Here is a 20,718-nt window from a genome sequence, read left to right on the forward strand (position 1 = left end):
ATAAAACTACCTTACAGGAAGATGTAAGAGCTTGTTTTGAGTAAATAATTCCTGAATATTGATGAAAAAGTACAGATTATTTCACTTGTAACAAGGGAAACATGTTTTCTTGTAAGTGCAAAAATCTGCCAGAGAAACTACGACTTTTTCATTAATATTAAGAGATAATTGACTAAAAAGAAGCTCCTGTTGAGGAAAAGTTAGATGTGACCAGAAGTGGGCAAAGTACACAAGAGTCATACTCGAGTAATAGTATCACTACTGCAACGTATTTTTACTCAAGTAAAAGTAAAAAGTCTAAACTGGATAGAAATTATTTTTGATAATCTCTTTCCAAGTTTTCCTATGGATTCTTAATTGGACTTAAGTTTGGACTTTGACTGGGACATTCTAACTTGTAGGTACTGGCCCTGACCCAGTTTCAAGTATTTTGCAGTTTTCTTCCAGAACTGTCCAACATTTAACTTTAACCAGACAGTTTTCTTCTGCTTAAATCCAGAGGGGAGTTGAAGATCTAAAAATTATACTCAAGTGAGAGCATCAGTACTTCAACATGTTTTTACGCAAGTAAGACTGAAAAGTAGCATCCAAGAAATTATTCAAGAAACAGTAAAAAAGTATTTGGTAAAAAATATATTCAAGTACTGAGTAACTGATCCAATTATCAATCATTTAATATTTTACAATTAAATCATCAGACCGACCAGAATATAAAGTTAAGTGAAAATTTTGGTGTTTCAAGGACAAAGATAACAATAATTCATATTAGTAACAAAAAATATTAAAAGTAGGCTTATCCTTATGAAATTTTAACAAAATCTGCAGGAGTGTGTCTGTGTCTGGTGAACTTTTGGCTAAAACATGTTTTCATTCAGTGTGTAGAAAACAGAAATTTTACTCAAGTAAGAGCAGAAATACTTAAGAACAAAATGACTCAAGTAAAAGTAAAAAGTGAAGCTTAGTAAAAATACTCCTAAAAGTACATGTGAGTAAATGTAACTCACATGCTACATTTACATTTACCCAACTGCTTGTATGTTAGTTTTATCTTATTTTAAGTGAATTAAAATATTTGCACTAAACCTAGACCATAAGTATTTGGTAGTATTTATTGTTTTTGCAGTGCGTCATCTATGCTGTACATAAATTACATACCCTATGCAAACCATTGTGAGGCTGGAAAAGCATCTTTGTGAGAACATGGGTATGAGTTGGTTTAACCCGGGGGAACATGTGACGGGGACGCGGGAGGAATCGCTCGTAGATCGGACTCCTTCCAGGTAACGCCTACCTTGTCTTCTGATTCTGCTGCATTCAATGCTGTTCACACGTATGTGCATCTTTTTTTAAATCAATCTCAACTGCTGTGGGTTAGTTTTTATTTATTTATTTTAAGAACTAAGGATGTAGTGTGACGTTGAGGCTGCAGGTGGTGTTGAACCCCTGAGTCTGAGGAAAGAAAAGGCCTAATGAGCGTCGACACTCGCATTATTAACAGTGCCTTATCAATGCAGCTGCAACTCGAGCAACAGGGACGATCCTCTTAACAGTGTTGAATCAAAAATCAGCTACAAAATGTAATCTGACTTTTTGGAAGAAAAGATAGCAAACATCTTGCTGCAGCCACTTAAAAAACGCGGTGGGACTTGCTAGTTTATTAGCGTAGCTTATTTTAGCCTAGCTCAGCTTATAGTTTACATTTGTGTGACAAATTGGTTCGTAAATCTGCTACAAGACAATGACAGTAATTTGTATTTCTGGAAATCTTCAAGTGTTTTATGATTTCTACGTATTTTAAACAGAATAAGCTTCTTCTGTTTATGCTAAGCTAACTAGCTGTGAATGCTGAATTGGTCTGTGTGGATTTCTTCATTTAACTGAGAACAAAATAGGAAAAAGGGACAATTTAAACTTTAATCTGGTTTAAAAAGCAAACTGAAAAACACATTTTGACTCGAAGCTTTTAAAAAGATTTTTAAAAATCCAGAATTGATTTTGTCTGTTTTAACTGAGTTTCACAAAATGATTAGATATTTAAAATATAATTTGAATTTTTGAAGGAAAAAAAACAAAACAATTATCATAAATGAACTTGGCTTAGTTTAAATCAGATTTTTCAGTTGATGGAAGCAACTAAAAAACTTGGTGCATCTTAGCATAGCATATCTTAGCTTAGCATAACTTAGCTTATATTTGTGTGAATATAAGCCAATATTAAATGCGCCGCTTAGTAAAAGGAAAATGTCTTTTCCTTTTTGTAAAGGTTTCTCAAAATAAATGAAGCTTTTCTGTTTTCTGCTAAGTTAAGTTTAAGCTAATTAGCTGCTACGGTAGCAGGACTGATTCCTTAATTTAACTTTCAGAGCAACAATAAAGTAGAATAACTACATTCTGTAATTAACTCTGCGTTAACAAAACTGGTACAATCTTTCTTTTTTTTTTCTTTTTTTTTACAATACTTAGACTCAAATTTTTCAAGATGTAAATTGAAGATTAATTTGTGACCATTTTAAATTGGATCAATCAAATGGTTTAGATAATTAAAAGATAATTGGGCATTTTGGGGAATAAAACACAACTATACGGCTGCAAGTTTTTCAGCAGATTAAATCCAGTTATATGTGATTAAAATTTACTGGAACTGACTAGTTTAACTTTAGCATAGTTTAGCTTAGTGTAAAAATAAACCCCTGCTTAGAAAAATGGTTTGTAATCCCACACAGATGTATATTTTGTTTCTCTAAATTTCAAATTTCATATTAACATTTGGGTTGTATGTAAATGAGTACCTTTAGTCTTTAATAATAATAATAAATCACATTTTCAGCTAAGCCACGCTAACTAGCTGCTAATATCTGATCTGGTGAGATTTGGAAAACTAGTTTAGTTAATAGAAAACTCTTTTTAGAGATACATTATTCCACCTTTGACTTGGCCACAAAAACATCTGATAAGATGAGAAACTGGAGTTTGTGGTGCAAAATGAAAAGTAAAACCATTATTTATTGAACATTGTTAGGTAGAGCTGCGACGAAACATCTTAAAGTAACGGATAAAGAAGCGTGGCTGGGGTTTATCGTACAGCACCTTCTGTGAACTATGGCGGAGGTGATATTCCTTCCTTTGCGTTTTCTCTTCTATTTCTTCTTTGCCTCTTCAGTAAACTCCGTCTCCTGATATTTGCTCCTGCAGAAGAAGCTCCTGACACATCAGACAGTTTTGACGGGATGTAATCGCAGAGAAAAGAGCGGGAAGATCTTTTCACACGTTAGTATTTAGAAGGTGTTAGCTGATAGCGAGTCTGTAGTAGTGACTGTGTTGTATGCGAGACAGAGTTTGTGTTTGTGAATCTTTCTTGTGTAGACTTCAAGTTTTATATCAGACATTTCTGCCCAAAAAGATTTATTTAAGAGTCGAAGGGGGTTTAGTTTAATCTTAAATAAGGCACTTGTTAATGAAGGTTCAGACCTGGAGCTAACAGAATGTCTTTAAAATAAAGCTGGCCACTTCGTATCCATAACATCATGATAACCTATGGAAATTTACAGAAGTTTACATTTCTAAAGCAGCTTGTGTGACGCCAAAATGTTGCCATGATACAGCTGTATTTTAAATGTTAAATGGCCAGTAAAAAGTGCTAAACTTAAAGCTGAACTCCTTTACTGTAAAGGTATTTTAAGACGGCTTGGTGTTAATGTGAAGAAGCAGGAATGTAGGTACAGTAGTGGACATTTGAGAAAAGGGATGTTTGTGTTTTTGAAGCAAATTTTAAAGGGACTGATGGATTTATATGTTTTTTATTTTTGAAGACCAGTCTTAGCTCTTGTATTTATAATTCCTGTGTTGAAGCGAAGATCAGATCTGAATGCTCTGATCAGTCAGTCACACCGCGTTATATATACAGATACTTTGAAGGAGTCATTATTTGTTTCCTTTGTTTGGTATTAACACTGTGATTCTCTGTATTTCATTCAAATTGCTTCACTTCTTCTTACTTGATCTGTGTGTCCATTAAATAAACAATGTTGTCTTACTATAAACTGACTTTTTAAATACTTTTTTCACAATTTGAATATTGTTTTGTATGCAGACGTGTTTGTATTAGTGGAAATGTCTCAGAGTTAAATGAAATTGGTGTCAAATCTTTAAGTTACGTTTGTGCTGCTATAATTTTAAAGATATTGATAAATGTTTCCAGAGGTCATCAAAGGTTAACAAGTCAAACAAATTCGGTTTCAGTCAACTGCTTCTACAGTTTTAGCAGCACAAACATAAATTATTTTTTTAATTATTGCAGTCCAAACAAATATTTTTGCAGCACAAATGTAGCACAGATGTTTGACACAATATTTCTTTTAATTTTGTGAATGTGGACTGGCTAGTTGACCTGTGACCTCTAGAAACATTTATTAAAATATTTAAAATGAAAAATATTTGACACCAACTCTGCTGTTTGTTGACTCATCAAAATGTTGCTGAAGATGGTATTTTTGTAAATATTACTCCCAGAATGCATTGCGTTAGGAATGGGAGGAGCTTCAGGAAAGGAAACTCTGATGTCATAATTTATCAGCTACTGTCTCCATGGCAACAAGTGGAAAAAAAAAACATTTATGGAAAGCAGTGAAAATGTTTACCTGAGAATTTTAACACAGAACTAAAAACCAATTTAATCGGGGATTAACCAACATTATTTACACTCCATTGATTAAAGTTTATTTAATTTATTTACAGTCACAGAAAACAACATCAGTGACATTTTAGATACATGAAAAATGTGAAGATAGTTTACATTCATGGAGGAAAAAACTCAAACATAAAAGACAGTAGAGCCCAGAGTGAAACCCTCAAATGCTTTAGCGGAAACATTATAGTGATGCAACAAAACATACCTAAAGTAAAGTTATAACATCATATTTTACAACAAGTGGGTTAAAAAGAGCTGCCACCTGTGGCAGCTGGTAACAGTTTGTGTTGCTTGTAAGCGAGCTGTGAAATCATCATGGGAAAATCAGCCTTCAGTAACGGACGGCCGGCTTGTTGTAGCAGTGAAGTGGCTCGATCTGCTCTCTTTCGATGAAGAGAGACGTTAAACGCCGTTCAGTCTCAGAAATCAGAGGGGAATGTTTGAGTTTTCCATCACTGTCCTTCGTCCACCGCCAGCTCCTGCAGCTGTTCCTGGACGGCCTCCAGGTCCCCGGCCTCCTGCATCTCCTCCGACTTCTCCTCCTCTTCTTTCTCTGTTTGCTGGTTTGACTCTTCCTCCTCCGTTTTCGGCTCCTCGCGGCCGTTCTCCAGGTTCTCAGAGCTCTCAAAGCAACCAGAGTCCCGTGGCTCCTTCAAGTTTTCAGCTGGCCTCTCCTCCTCTTCATCACCCTCTGGTTCAGACTCGTCTTCAGCTGGAAGATGGAAAATAAATCAGGTTTAAGTACAGGATATGTCAAAGGAATCTTCATCTTGGCTTCAGACAGGATGACGCCGTATTAGAGCCAGTGCAGACAGAAAATAAAAGACGAGTACATTTTACCAAAAAAACCTGAAATTTTGAGATTGATCCTATGAATCTAGAAAAAAAAAACAAGGACATTTCTGAGTTAGAGAAGCTGAAAATTTACTAGAAAAAAAATTCTGAAAATTTTAGATTAATCTCAGAAATTTTTGAGAAAATCTAGGAAATTTGAGTTTGAACAGTCAAATTTTCTAGAGCAAACTGATAGTGTTAGATTATTCTGAGAAATTTTAGAGAAAAAAATCTTAAGAAATTTCTGAGTTTGAAAAATAAAAAATTTGCTAGAAAAACAGAAATTTTAGATTAATCTCAGAAATTTGTGAGAAAGAAATGAGGAAATTCTGAGTTTGAAAAGTTGAACATTTTCTAAACAATTTCAGATTTTTTTCTAGCTAATTTTCCCAGTAGTTTTCTTGTTTTTTCTATAATATTTCAGAAATTTTTTGTGAAGATTTACTCATTTTTTCTATCTACTCTGGCCCCAAAACACCGTTGCAAGACAAAGATAATGCACTGCAAAAACACAAAATATTTTGTCTAGTTTCTAGTGCAAATATCTTAGTACAATTGAAATATGACAAAACATTCACAAGAAACTTTTAGCACAACATAGGAGCTTGTTTTAGTCAATAATTCCTTAATGTTGCCTAAAAAATTATATTTCCATTGGTAGATTATTTCAACTGTAGCTATAATCTGTCAGCGGAATAAAAAATAGATTTATGATGTGGGTAAAATGTCTTGTTCCACTGACACATTATGTCACTTTTAGCTATGTAAGTTTGTTGTTATTGACCTTTTAGGGCTTTTAGACGGTCAAACTGAACAAGGTTTCCCTTTATGCTGATGATATTTTGCTTTTTATTTCTAATCCCCTAATTTCTTGAATTTAATAGTATTTGGCTGACTTAATATAAATTTAAACCAGAATTACAATAAACGACTAAATAATGAAGAGCAATAAAATGCATTCTATACTTAAATTTACCACTGGACATGCTGATCAAATTATAATCCAGCAAAACAGTTTTTCAGTTTTTTTGATCAAATATCACTGTATATAAATGAAAATGAGTTAAATCTGACAGGAAAGCCAGCTGTCTTAGTTTTCCTCCTAAATAAAAAGAAAAACTTTATTTGCAGTTCCTGGTGTGAGCAGCAGCCGTCAAGCAGCATTGATCTGAAATCGACGGGGTTTTGCCGTGTTTGGACGTACAGTCTCTGAGCAGGTCAGCTGCGTTCAGGATCTTGGAGCGGTGATCTGGGTTTGTGATGTTCAGCTCGTTCAGGTGAGACTCCTTCAGTCCGGTGAAGTCCTCCAGGCTCTGGAAGCCATGCATGGACAGCAAGGAACTGAGCTCCTGAAACGGTGAAACTCTCATCAGACTGTGATTATTGTGTGGACAGGAACCAGAGCGGTAACGGCTCGGTCCACTTACCGTCAGGCCGATGCGGTCCAGGACTTCCTCCAAGGTTTTGGGCTTGGATTTGGACCGGTTGCCCTTGCTGTGGCAGCGTTTCCTCCTGGTTGGAGGCGTCTCATCAGGCAGAAGGTTGACATAGATGAACTTGAAGGATCCCACTTTGTTGTTGAGCTTTCCTGTCCATGTTCCCACGGGGGGCTTGTCGATGATGTGGATAATGTCACCTTTCTGTAAAATAAGACGCAAAGCATCGAGATGAAGGTTTGTTCTAATGAAACCTCAGAAACCGTCATTAAAGGGGGCCTATTTTGTACTTCAATTTGTTTCTCAACTGCATCTAAAAACAGTTCAAATGCTTAAAAAAACACCCAGACACCAAAAATTTAATGTTTTTTGGTGTCTGGAAAATGAGTCATTTGAAAAACATAAGTCACATTTGATGGTTTTGCACCATTACCTAGCAACCCCAGCAGAGTTCCCCCCGTTACCTAGCAACCCCAGCAGATCTCCAGCATGTTTGGTCAGTAGGTTTTGCCACTGCATGCTCTGTACAATGGCTGCTGGAAAACACAAGTGTTTTGTTGTTGACCTACAGTCCAGATACCACTTGGTTGTGCAGGAGGCTCTACTTCAACTTATCAAAGATGTGCGGTCATATAATTGACATCTGTTTTCAGCCATTTTCACCAATGAGTGTAAACTAGAGGTGGGCGGCTCAAGCCAAAATATCTATAATATTAATAATATATCTAACAGTGTCAGTGTGGCGAGACTGATGCTTAAATTTTAAGAAGGAATCTGAAACAGATTACATTTTTTTATTTTAATTTCTCAACTCTACCTAAAAAAAGAAACATATTTTGATTTAATTTCAACTGATAATGTTTTGCATTTTAGTTAGAAAAAAATCTACACATTTGTTTTGTTTTTCTGTTGCTAGAAAAGAAGCATCATAATTTCTGAGTTTAAATGCGAAACTTTATTTGACTTTGGGAAATTTTTGAAAATGTTTTACTTCAAAATCTAAAATTTTCCTTTTTTTTTTTTACAAGAAAACTTCTAAGGTTGTTTTTTTTCTAGCAAATTTTTGACTTTTCAAACTCAGACATTTTTGTTTTTTTAAGGACATTTCTGAGACTTTTTTGAGAAAATTTACTACCCCTTTTTTACTACCTGATACGCGGTTGAACTAAAACAGCTCATTCTGAAAAGAGCTTATAATAGCAGAACTGAGCAAACTAAAATCTCATTATCTGAAAATGATTTTGTGTGAAAAATGTAATGGACATATTTTGTATCACCTATAGACCTTTCTTTTCTTCTTACTCCTTTTTTAAAAAAGGTTTTCCTTAGATTGAGTCAGTGTGTGTAAACATTCAGAAAGCGTCGGGCCCTGCAGATTATTCTCCCTTTGCAGAATAATAATCAGATGAGCCGTCTTGTTTCGTGGAGCTAACAAGCTCCCAGGAGGACAACAACAACCAGACAGCAGACTCAGCTAAAGGCCAGATCACAGACAGACTCACTTGGAGTTTCAGCGACTCCACATCGTAGGGACTGGGAGTGAAGTCGGTGTGGACCACGGCGCGGCCGCAGAAAGGCCCGTTGTAGGCGCTGTCCTCCAGCCTCATGCTGTCCCGCTGGCAGTACCCGCTGTCCAGGCTCTGCCTGTCGCTGCCTGAAGACGACAGTCGGTTAGCGCTGGACAATGAATCAGTAACAATATGTACCGCTATAGACTCATCATCAGTATCAATAGGTAATAGAATATTCAACATATAGAATATTCACTGAGCTCTAACTCAGAACCGCACAGCATTCTGGGAAATGAAGGCAGAGGAAACGCTTTGGCCGTTCAACCTCTCATGGCTAGCTAAGAAAGTTTGGTGGGATCATTTATGAAGGATTCTTCGTAAAATTAAGAAAATCTTCTTCAATAGACTCTCTAGGGAAAACAGAGTGTATTCAGTCAGAGGCTTCTTCAGATTTGCTGTATCACAGACTGCTACAGGAGATTTCTCCTACCAAGAGCCATCACAATGTACAATAACTGAAGAATCTGAATTAATGTGAGTGACAACATTTAATTTCCCTTTGGGATCAGTAAAGTATTTCTGAATGTGAACCAACTAACTCTCTCACTCTTTGGTTGCCTAGCAACAACCTGCTTTGCAGCAAGAAGTTTCAAGTTCCCGCCAACTTTGGTTGCCTAGCAACGACCAGTTAAGTTGTCTTATTTAGAGTTATAGTAACCCTTTGTCTTTTGTTACATTGACTTGTTAGGTTTTGTGTGTTCATTTACACTGCAAAAACAAAACCTTACCAGGTAATTTTGATCTAGTTTATAGTGCAAATATCTTAGTACACTTTATTTAAAACAAAACTAACTTACAATTAACTTTTCAGCAAAATATGGGTGCTTGTTTTAAGCTAGCAATTCATTAATATTGATTTAAAAATAAGTCCTAGTTTCACTTATGACAAAACCTTTTTCTCATAAGTAAAATAATCTGCCAACAGAACAAACACTTTTTCATCAGTATTAAGGAATTATTGACTTTAACTAAGCTCCTATATTTTGCTGAAACATTAATTTAGTTCCGTCTTATTTCAAGATATCTTCATTATAAGCCAGATAAAAATGCCTGGTAAGTCTTTTAGTTTTTGCAGTGGGGGAGAGTTCACTGTTCCCTCCTTCTTTCATTCTTTGCAATAGTATTAAAATCTATTTTTAACCATCTGTCAGCAGATGTCAAATATTTTATGAGGTTAAATTTTTCCTTTTAGGAAAAAATAATAATGCTAGTTCCAATTATTTCTGAGTGGTGAAAACTTGTCCAAACATAAAAACCATGACACAGTTACAGTGAATTAAATGTTTTCTCTGGGCAATTAAATGTGACCATAAAAGGGCAGCGTGCTTGTTGGCTTTTCTGTGGAGGTTCTTGAAGTTCGCAGGCTTACTGGCAGAGAGCTGGCGGCAGACTGGGCTGGGAGTCGTGTCCTCTGAACCCGTGGAGCAGACAGACGTCCTCTGTCCCGCACTCAGGTCTGGAAGGAAGTCAGAGGAGACGGGGGACAGCTCCTCGCCGCTCTCCGCCTGGAGAAAAATACATAAAAAAACAACATGGCTCAGAGAACCGTTCACTTTTAATTATCCCGAATGGCGAAACACTAAATATCAGTAAAATATATTAAACTAGTCCTATTTTTCTTGCTTGAATAGCAGTCAATAATGAAAACAATGATAAAAACATTCATTCTATTTAAATTGTTTCTGCTAAATATCATTTATCACAAATAATTTGAAATGTTGATCAAATTGATAAATTAATAAATTCACTTCAATTTGCATATTGAAGTGATTTTATTTATTTAAATATGCATTTAAATAAAGAGTATATAACTATTTGAAACAGTTATATACTTTCAAATATATTAATAAATGTTGAAAATATAAAGACTAAATGTTCTGCACCATTATGATGATAAATAATGATTTTTTTTTATTTAAATTTTTTTTATTACATTTTTAAAAATATTTGATCAAGTTGTTGGATCATTAATCTGTTAACCGTTTCTGTGTTTTATTGACTTATTCTAAATAAATGCAGCACATCTTCTGACCACCAGGGGGAGGCAAATAGCTCAGAATAACAAGCTGAAAGTCTTTTTAAACGAGGTTCATCTGGAACATGAATTAATGCGCTGTGTGTGGGATGTAAACATATTTATATTGAATTTGGTAAGGATTTAATTGATCAGGTTGTGCTTTGCTCACCCCCTCCTCAGCCAGGGCCTTCTGCACCATCTTGGATGTCTTCCGGGTCATCGTACGGGAGATGACGTTGCGCCATTTTTTCCCAAGTTTGCTGCCACTTTTCACTGCTTCTTCTTCTGTCACATTGTCTCCCACCTAACACAAGACAAAAAATAAAAAACACCAGCTCTCTATCAACACCTGTCAGGCTACAAGAGATCACAGAAAGTGTAAAACAGTGACCTGCTCCTTTAAACTCACAAAGGCGAAGTCGGTTTATCTTGATCGCTCAGACAAAAAAAAAGGTTAAATTCTCACGAAATAGAAACCCTGCAGGTTTGTGGTCTTGGTGTTTGAAAACCCACACACACACACGCACGCACACACACCTGCATCCTGGTGATTCAAGGAAACTGAGGTTCTCACTGTTTCTACAAGGCGGTTACTCAATAGTTTTGATTACAACATGAACACATTGCAACAGGCGCACAGCCACACAACGTCTCTGGGTCAATTTGTCTTTGTGACCAACCAAAGTCGCCATATTTAACCATTTCAACCCTTTCTAAATTAATTTTCTACCTGGAAATAAACCATTTCACTCTCCAAAATGTTGTGCATCAGTTTATTTCCCAAAGTTACGTTCATTACACTGTAAAAACACAAAACCTGACTAAGTGTTTTGCTCTATTTTCTAGTGAAAACCTCTTAAGTAAGAAAAACTAACTTACAGGTAACTTTACATCTTGTTTTAAGTTAATAATTCTTGAAAAAGTACTAGTTCCACTGGCATGTTATTTTTCCCACGTTATAAGTGAGATAATCTGCCAGTGGATCAAATATCGACACATTAGTAATGAAAATGTATCTATTGTTCGCCATTGGTTTGGCTGTGGGTGCAACACATTTAGTTCTTCACGTTTGCATTTTTACCATTATTATTTCTGTTAGCATCTTGTTAGCATCGCGGCCTTTACTGACCCGTGTTTCAGACAGGAAATGAGCAGAGAGACGAGGAGAGAAAATCATGCAGCAAAAGTCTTGAGGTTTTTATTAAACACCAAATGACATCATCAGAGAGTGACAGCATGCAGAGCCACGCACTAAAAAAACACAAAATCTCACTGGTTTTCAATGCAAATATCTTAATACACTTGAAATAAGACAAAACTAACTTACAAGTAACTTTTCAGCAAGAAAGAGGAGTTTGTTTTATGTCAATAATGTATTAATATTGATGAAAAATAACTATTTCCAATGGCAGATTATTTCACTTATAACAAGACATTTTCCATGTTATAAGTGAAATAATCTGCCAGAGTTAAGGGTATTTTTTTTCATTTACATTAAGGAATTATTTACTTAAGCTCCCATATCTTGTTGAAAAGTTACTTGTAAGTTAGTTTTGTCTTATTTCCAATGTAATAAGATGTTTGCATTAAAAACTAGACAAACTTGGTAAGATTTTGTCTTCTGCATTAATTCAATCTAGTAAATTATGCAACTGGAGGAGTATCTAATCTGACACTTTAATGCAACCAGGCCCACATCACTGTTTACCTATAAGCTGTCCAGTCAGGACACAAATAAAGTGTTTGATTGCTGAATAAGTTTAATTCTCACTCAGATTTCCTGGCTGAGTTAATTTGCCGGATTAAAACCTGATAACAGCGAGTCTTAAATGCGTTATAATCTCCAGGGAAAGGCCCTGGTTAATGCTTTCTGCTCTGCTCAGCCTGTCTGACGCAGAGGCTCTCTGCTTGACTAGCTGTCACCAGAGGACATCCTGTCTGCTCGGTGCTGTCATCTGCACAGCACTGCTTCTCCTTCTTACTTCCTCTCTGCCTCGGTACTTCTGCACTCCTTCGTCCTACAACTCACGCAACGCTGCCGAGAAGTGACTAACCCTTTCTGCTGGGAGATTCACAGAAAATGTAAAGCGGCTGATTTAAAAAAGAAAAAAAAGGGGGAAGCTTAATTCAGTCACAACTGACAGTAGTGGGGTTTCTCTCTGGGATTAAAGAAAAATGAGGAACACTGTGAAAACACTACCTGTAGGAACAACCATTCAGGAACTTAAAACGACAAAGATTGAGGCGCCTACTTCTACTTTTCCAGCCTTTTGTTTCAAACTTGTGCGAGAGACTCACATGCTCGTCTAAGGTGAACTCCTTATCTGGCGTGCAGGGGGAGGTGGGCTTGTGCTTCATGAAGTCCTTGAAGCTGCTGGACCTCTGCAAGGTGAGCTGCAAAACACGAAAAGGCCATGAAGAAAAAGCACAAACCGCAGAGGCACAAACACACAAAAAAGCACTAGATAAGCGACTGTTGGTGCACAATGGCTGCTGCTCGGTGATTTTGTGCTGCAGCGCTGATAAGGCTTCTGCTCTTATCTTGTACGGGTCAAACAGTAAAAGTGCAGAACAATTTCTGGTTATGAAAACAATTTGTAACGCTTTATTTGAAGGGATGTGCAGAAAACTCACATAACTGTCACTCGGTCAATAACATTTTTAATGTCAACAGAGTACAATATACTTGATTGATCCCCAATGGGAACTGCTTATTAGTTGACAAGTTATGTGAGAATACAAATATAACACTGAGTGATAAAATGAATAAAACATATGAATGCCTAAGAGTGATATAAGTAATTCAAAATGTAATTAAAAAGTCAAATAAAAGTGTCACATTTTCTTTATATAGTGAATAATGACAGTTTTAAAGCAAAGTTGCAGGAAAACTTGAACTGAATGTCCATTACAAGTGAAAACATTGCGTTAAAAGTGTCATTATTTACTAAATAACTCTTCATGACAACATTCACAAAGACTCCTTCATGTATATCAGTCTTGTACACAGCCCTTCAAATAAATGTTACCAAATTATTGTTTTATTTCTGCACTAACACACTGCAAAAACACCAAATCCTACCAAGTATTTTTGTTGCAAATATCTTAGTGCACTTGAAATAAGACAAAACTAACTTATAAGTAACTTTTCAGAAAGATGTAGGCGCTTGTTTTAAGTAAATAAAACCTTAATATTGATTAAAAAGTTGTAGTTCCACTGCAGATTATTTCACTTTTAATAAAACATTTGTATCGTAGCACTTTTTAATCAATTGTAAGGGATTATTTTTACTGAAAACAAGCTCCCATTTCTTGCTGAAAAGTTACATGTAAGTTAATTTGATCTTATTTCAGGTTTGAAAGAAACACTTGCTGTGTTTGTGTTTCTGCAGTGCAGCCAGAAATCTGTGTCCTGAGCTTTCTGCAGCTCTACCTGTGACTGTGTTTGTGTAAATATAGAGCAGAAAGGAAACGAGGGCGGCTGATTAACAGCTGTCTCTGAAATAAACCGCACCACTATGTAGGGCGCTTAGCTGAAGTATTAATATCTTTAGAACTTCACATTTTGTTAAAAGGAGAAACTGAACTTTATTAGGATTTTTTTCTGATGGACTGACAGAAAGTTGTACATATTTCAACCACCAGCAGGGCCGGATTTACCAGGATGTGGGGCCCTGGGCTGGAGCCAGTTTTGGTGCCCAAAAATGTCTCCACTAGGAAAAAAACTTTAACAAATGCAAGACACAGTACATTTTATAACATTTAATAAAATGAGTCCTAGACATCAGCAGGTACAAAGTGATGCCTGGTAGTTTAATACCAATAAATCCATGATGTTCCCAAAGAAATTGACTAATTTCCCAACATTTAAATATTGTTTATTTTTTTAAAACTTCCAAAATATTAATACAACTCATCTAATTTGGGGATATTAGTTTTATAAAACTACCAAGAACCTCTAAGTTTTTTTTAACCTGAGTCAATTTGTCAAAGCTTTTTTGGAATGGATGGAAATTATTTTTGGTCGTCTTTGTCCAAGTGTAATTGGATTTAAGTTTGGACTTTGACTGGGACATTTTAACTTTCAGGTGAACATTTGACCCAATTTAAAGTATTTTGCAATTTTTCAGGTTTGTCCTACATTTAGAGGTGGGCAGAGTACCCAAATATTGTAGTTTAATTTTTACTCAAATAGTCGTCCAAGAAATTACTGAACTAAGAATAAAAAAAGGATCTGGTAAAAAGTCTACTCAAATAGAGTAAGTGATCAAATTCTCTTTCATTTAATATATAAACATTTAATCCATCAGATGCACTAAAATACCAAAGTGACAATAATTCATATAAGTAACGAAAAATAACAAAATCAGGCGAAATAAATTTTCTCTAATCAGTTTCTTTCAATAAAAAACTTATAAAACTTAAACAAAAACTGCAGATCTGTGTCTGGTGAATTTTTGGATAAAACATGTTTGTTTTTCATTCAGTAGGAAGAGAAAACAGACATTTTGTTCAAGTAAGAGCAGAAAAACTTCATAATAAAATTACTCAAGTTAAAGTACAGTGTAGTAAAATACTCTTAAAAGTACTTTTTTCCCAAAAACAGTTACTGAAGTAAATGTAATTGAGTAGATGTAACTAGTTACTACTTGACTGTTAAATGCGGCTCTGACTGCGCAAATATTACTAAAGTATATTTCCAGTCAGCGGCTGCAAAGTGACAAAAGGGGAAAACATGCAGCTGGTATTATTAGAAACTCTGATAGTTTTCAGTTGATGACTGAAATGTAAGCAGCTACAACTCAGGTTAAATCAACAATTGATTTTTTTGAACCCCAAAAATTTTTTTATATGACCAGAGAATCTACTTCCACATGTTTGCAGCGCCCCCTACATGTCTGGTGGAAACTGCAACCAAAGTTTTAATGGATTTCTGTCAGTTTTGGCTTCGACTCTCATCCATTTATACGCCACTTCTGGAGTGAAAGACGAAGAGTTGGATTCTTCTTAGCTGATTCCCAGATTAATGCTAATGTCCATTTTCACTAAAGTTGTCTAACAAATATAAAAACTTATGATTAAAGTAAAAACAAGAGAACTCTGTTTACCAATTAGTTGATTTCTTAAAGCAACTTGTTGCACTAATTTTTTGTTTTCCAGCTATTAAAATGCTGAGTATTCATTTTACAAAAGTCCAAGCTCAATAAAAATCGTTTGGCAAAAAGGAACCCCACAGCATGATGCTGCTAACATCATGCCTAATGGTGTATGTCTAGTATTTCACCTTGCACACCATTCTGCTTGTGACCCAGTTTAACTTCATGGTGAACTTTATTTAGGTGAATCAGAGTACTTATGATAAGAATATTGATTTATCGTTGTCATGATAAACTTCAGTTATTGATAGTAAATAAAAACAAAACTGATCAGAAATGTTATTTTTCTTCACTGTTTGATGCACGAGAGCTTAAATAAATGTCAGTAAATTAAAAATATGATCAAATGAAGTAACTGTGTGGTTTAGTGATTTAAATCTAATGTTTTTAATTGATCCTGAAGAAGCCTGTTTTAAATAAATATTGTGTTTGTGGTGCTATGAATGCTGGGCCATGCAGTGACAGTCACACAGTTACCTACAAAATGTTTATCATTTTCACAAAATACTGCAGTAAAACTTTTACTGCATATCGCCTGGAACTAATCAGAGTAATAGGATTAATAAATGATGTAATTTCATTTGTAAAACTTTGATAAGACAGGAATCTGTTTTCCACCTGTGATCTACGTTGTGTTGGTCTATTGCCCAAATCTCAGTAGATTTCATAGAAGTTTGTGGTAATACTGTGATAAAAAGGTTAAAGAGAACTTTTGCAAAGATCTATAAGTGATGAAAGTAGCGAGACAACATCAGACTTCCAGATCGAATCTTTAAAATATGCTAATTAGGATGTCTGAAAATAGGAAATACCGGTTTTCATACTTCCTCATCATCGATGTTTGACATTTTGTGTACGTCCAAGCCCTGAGAACTTCTTTCTTTGTTGTACAAACTACAATTTTCCTGCACATGTTCTGAAATTAGGAACTGCTGTTAACCAAATCGTTTGCAATTTTAACTCCTTTGCATGACTATCCGCAAGCAGAGTTTTCCCTCTATCTGTGGCGGAAACTCTTTGTCTAATTTTCCGTCGAACTGTGGCGCAGCGCAAAAAATCTTATCGCAGCTCATCCTTCTGTCTCTGCGTGCTGAAACCACAGGAAACGGGCAAACCTTGAGCAACTGCTGCCAGCCAATCATTGCAGACGTTTTAGCAGAGTCAAAAACCTGAAGAATTAAAACCACAGGTGAAGTCAGACAAACTCGCCGACCTTTAACATCTCGAGTTTTTGCTGCAACGTGATCGAATAAACTGAATAGCTGCTGAAAACCGAAGCCACAACGAGGAGGTCCTCCGGCCTCGATGACTCCCTGAGCGAATAAAAATGTTTTCTGAGAACAAAAGCGAGGAGATGTGTAATGACAAGATGTCAATCAGACCGCAGGAGCAGGGCTGAGGATGGAAAATAAGGGCACTGGTGTCGAGTGTGGGAGGCGTGCTGATTTGGTGACAGCTGGAGACGAAGCCGGCTGAAGCCACAGAGTCTTTTCTGACTCAATCTGCATCTGCAATGAATCACCGGGCCAGAACAGAGGAACTCACAAAGCATAAGCTGCAGCAGATAGTTAGGAAATACACAAAAGGACCTAAACTAGTTAAACATGCGAGAGGTTTTTAAAGTTCTGCGTTTGTGGGGGTTTCAGGTTGACCGCAGAGCTCTGCACTAAGTTGAGCTGACATCCTGTGTTTAAAAGACTTAGACAAAACGAGCAGTGTGAGGCGTTCACTGGAGTTTTACTACGAAGCGGTAAAACCATGAAGCTCAGTTTTATACACACCAACCAGGTCTTATTGTTGGTTTGCCAAAGCAAAGTCAGAAGCAGAAACTCACCTTCTTCTTCTGCGTCTGCTCCTTCTCTGAGGCGTTCGATGGCCTTCGCCTCAGCATCTTCTTCCACTTTTCTCTCCGGACAAGAAAAGCTGCGCGAAGGCTGCAGAGTTTAATCACCTAACGACGTCTGTCACTGCGCTGCCACGATCCGGAGTGAGGTGAGGAGAAAGAGAAGAGGGCTGAGGTGCACTCTGCTGCAAAAGAGTGAAGTGAACAAGTCAGGAAGTCACATGGGTGCAATGAAACCAAAAAGGCAAACCCTGTTTCTGCTGCTCAGAACCTCCACAGAGCTACTGGGTTGGTTACACGCATTACTCATGATTGCGTGCCATTAGCTTCCTTGAAAAAAGCGAACTTATACGCTCAACAGCTCTCAGAATCCATTATGGCAAGTTCTGCTCTGCAAAAACACAAAATCCTACCAAGAGTTTTTGTCAAGCTTCTAGTACTTGAAATAAGAGAAAACTAACATACAAGTAACTTTTTAGCAAGTTATGTTAGCTTGTTTTAAGTAAGTAATTACTTAATATTGATGAAAAATATTTAGTTCCACTGGCAGATTATAAAATATTATCACATGGGAAAAATTTCTTGTTACAAGTTGAATAATCTGCCAATTGAACTAGTACTTTTTAAATCAATATTAAGGAATTATTGACTTAAAAGAAGCTCCTATATCTTGCTACCAAAATACTTGTAAGTTAGTTGTGTCTTATTTCAAGTGTGCTGAGACATTTGCATTAGAAACTAGAGTAAAGTGTTTTGAAGTGTGAAAAAATTCAAAGAAATTTTTCAAAGTGCAAGTTGCTCAAAATCAGTTGAATAAAAGCTCCATGACTTTGTTCTGAAGGTCATGTATTCATTTAAATAAATAAAAATCCCACCTGTTTATTTATACTAATCAGACTGCATGACAGTTTCAGGTCAACAGTTTTACGGTCAACATGTCTAAATGTATTCATAGTGAGCACATGTAAAGTGTGGAAGTGAAAAATGATCAAGGATGACATATTTGGAAACTGCACCGGCTCTGCAGCTGCCAACCACTGAGGCTACAAAATTCTCCCAGCCAGGACAATCGCAGCAGCAAATGTTCATGCAGCTAATGGCTTATGAGACAAATTTGTTGCAACGTCAGTCACAAGTTCCAGAAGAGACGGCCGTTGGACAAAAATACAGGACTGACTCAGAAAAATGTCTGCACTCTTTTTTAAAAAACATACAGTCAGGCTGCAGGACAGAGAGGCAACAACACGATCTGGCAGCAAGTGCAGAGAAGGAAGTTCAGTGCAAGGCAACTTCAGCTTGTTATTTCAGTGGTGTGAAAACCACATGAGTAGAGGATGCCCTGCTTGAGTTTCCTGTCACTTGACTGCAGGTTGGCAGCCAAACTCATCTGTCTTTATGATCACAAAGGTATGAAAACAACAACCAGCAGCTGAGTGGCCATACGGTGATAAAGTCACCATGTGGAGCCTCAAAGCAATGACAGACTAAATGTAAAGCAGACAAACAAAAATGTCTTGTTATGAAAAATTACTCAATATATCAGATGTAAAAGTACACTGCTCAAAAAAATAAAGGGAACACTTAAACAACACAATTTAACTCCAAGTAAATCAAACTTCTGTGAAATCAAACTGTCCACTTAGGAAGCAACACTGATTGACCCGACGAGGGTCCCCGTTGTCAATCAGTGTTGCTTCCTAAGTGGACAGTTTGATTTCACAGAAGTTTGATTTACTTGGAGTTATATTATGTTGTTTAAGTGTTCCCTTTATTTTTTTGAGCAGTATATTGAAAGACAAAATATTAATAAATGTTTGGCCACTAGTTGTGCAGTGGAGCAACATTTCCTCAAACGCTGTGACCTCATTTTGTTTATGATCTAGATGTAAACAATGATACAGCTAAAAATCAACTAGTTACACCTGAGTGCACTGCAAAAACACAAACTCCTACCAAGTGTTTTAGTCTAATTTCTAGTACAGATATCTTAGTACACTTAAAATAAGATGAAACTAGCTTACAGCTAACTTTTTAGTAATATATAACAGCTTGTTTTAAGTAAATAATTCCTTAATATTGATGAAAAAGTACTAGTTCCACTAGCAGAGTTCTGCGTTTATAAAAATAAATTTTTCCAAGTTATAAGTGAAACAATCTGCCAGTGGAACCAGTACTTTTTCATAAATATTAAGGAATTATTGACTTAAAACAAGCTGTTATTATATTTCAATATATTTCAATTAGAAACAAGTAAAAAGATTTTGTGCTTTTGCAAAGTGAAGTTTCTCTTTTGCTTTCCACATTCAGACTCCAGAGCTGCCCAGACAATTAAATATACAGTATAATTATATATAGAACATAAATATATGCATCGTTTTTGATGATAACCCTGGTTTTAAAAAAAGTTGGTTGATTGTTTTGCGTGAATACTCACCCTCTTCAGTTGATGCATCTTTTACTGCAACATGGAGATCAAGCTGCTCATCTGGATGCTGCAGTTTTACTCCATTCTTCTTTACATATAGGGAACGGATATTTTCGAGATCTGCCACAAATTTTCTATTGGATTGAGGTCTGGCTTCCCAATATTAAAAATTGCACAAATAAGATTTAGGGAAAAAAGGCCCTCTAAGCCTCATTTAGTGTGGCCCATAAAAACGGGGGTAAACAGGCGTTAACTTAGGCATTACATACAAAAGATATGGATTTAAGTTTGTAAAGTTACAGTCAAAATTTAACTGCAGTAATTTCGGTTATTTAGCTAGTCGGTTATTTTACCAGGCAACATTTTTTAGCTTACAGTAAAATATTTAGCTCTAAACTAAATATTTAGCTCAGAGCTAAATATTTAGCTAACATGCGATAACAGGAAGTGGACTTTCAAAAATAAAAGCTGGGTCGGTACAGTTACTCTTGCTGTTTCATTTGTATTTCCATCAAAATGGGTCATCTTAGGTTAAGCTGAAATGTTGTACATATTGAGAGGAACAGATACTATGCTACATTACTAAAGTGGCATAAGCAACAGCGGTAAGTGAATCAGTCACGTCAGAAGACCCAGCTCTTATTTTGGTTGTCCACTTCCTGTTATCGGCAAGTTAGCATATTAGCTAAATATTTAGTTCTGAGCTAGATATTGCTAGGTTTGTACATTAAAGTTTACTAAATAAGCAC

At 36.1% G+C, this 20,718-nt stretch overlaps 1 protein-coding gene across 1 annotated transcript; it reads right to left on the reverse strand.

Annotated features, from left to right (window-relative positions):
* Window positions 1-4,742: 4,742 nt before the first annotated feature.
* sash3 (SAM and SH3 domain containing 3) lies at window positions 4,743-20,295 on the reverse strand. The gene is made up of 9 exons (XM_008420651.2): window positions 19,979-20,295; window positions 17,536-17,729; window positions 12,844-12,939; window positions 10,715-10,849; window positions 9,898-10,033; window positions 8,460-8,611; window positions 6,949-7,161; window positions 6,726-6,870; window positions 4,743-5,399 (listed from the first exon to the last, which is right to left on the reverse strand). The coding sequence occupies exons 2-9, from the start codon at window positions 17,590-17,592 to the stop codon at window positions 5,140-5,142; spliced, it is 1,194 nt and encodes a 397-aa protein (XP_008418873.1). The 5' UTR covers window positions 17,593-17,729; window positions 19,979-20,295; the 3' UTR covers window positions 4,743-5,139.
* Between the last annotated feature and the right edge of the window lie 423 nt (window positions 20,296-20,718).

The sequence above is a fragment of the Poecilia reticulata genome, linkage group LG10 (genome assembly GCF_000633615.1).
Source record: "Poecilia reticulata strain Guanapo linkage group LG10, Guppy_female_1.0+MT, whole genome shotgun sequence".
Classification (NCBI taxonomy): Eukaryota; Metazoa; Chordata; class Actinopteri; order Cyprinodontiformes; family Poeciliidae; genus Poecilia; species Poecilia reticulata.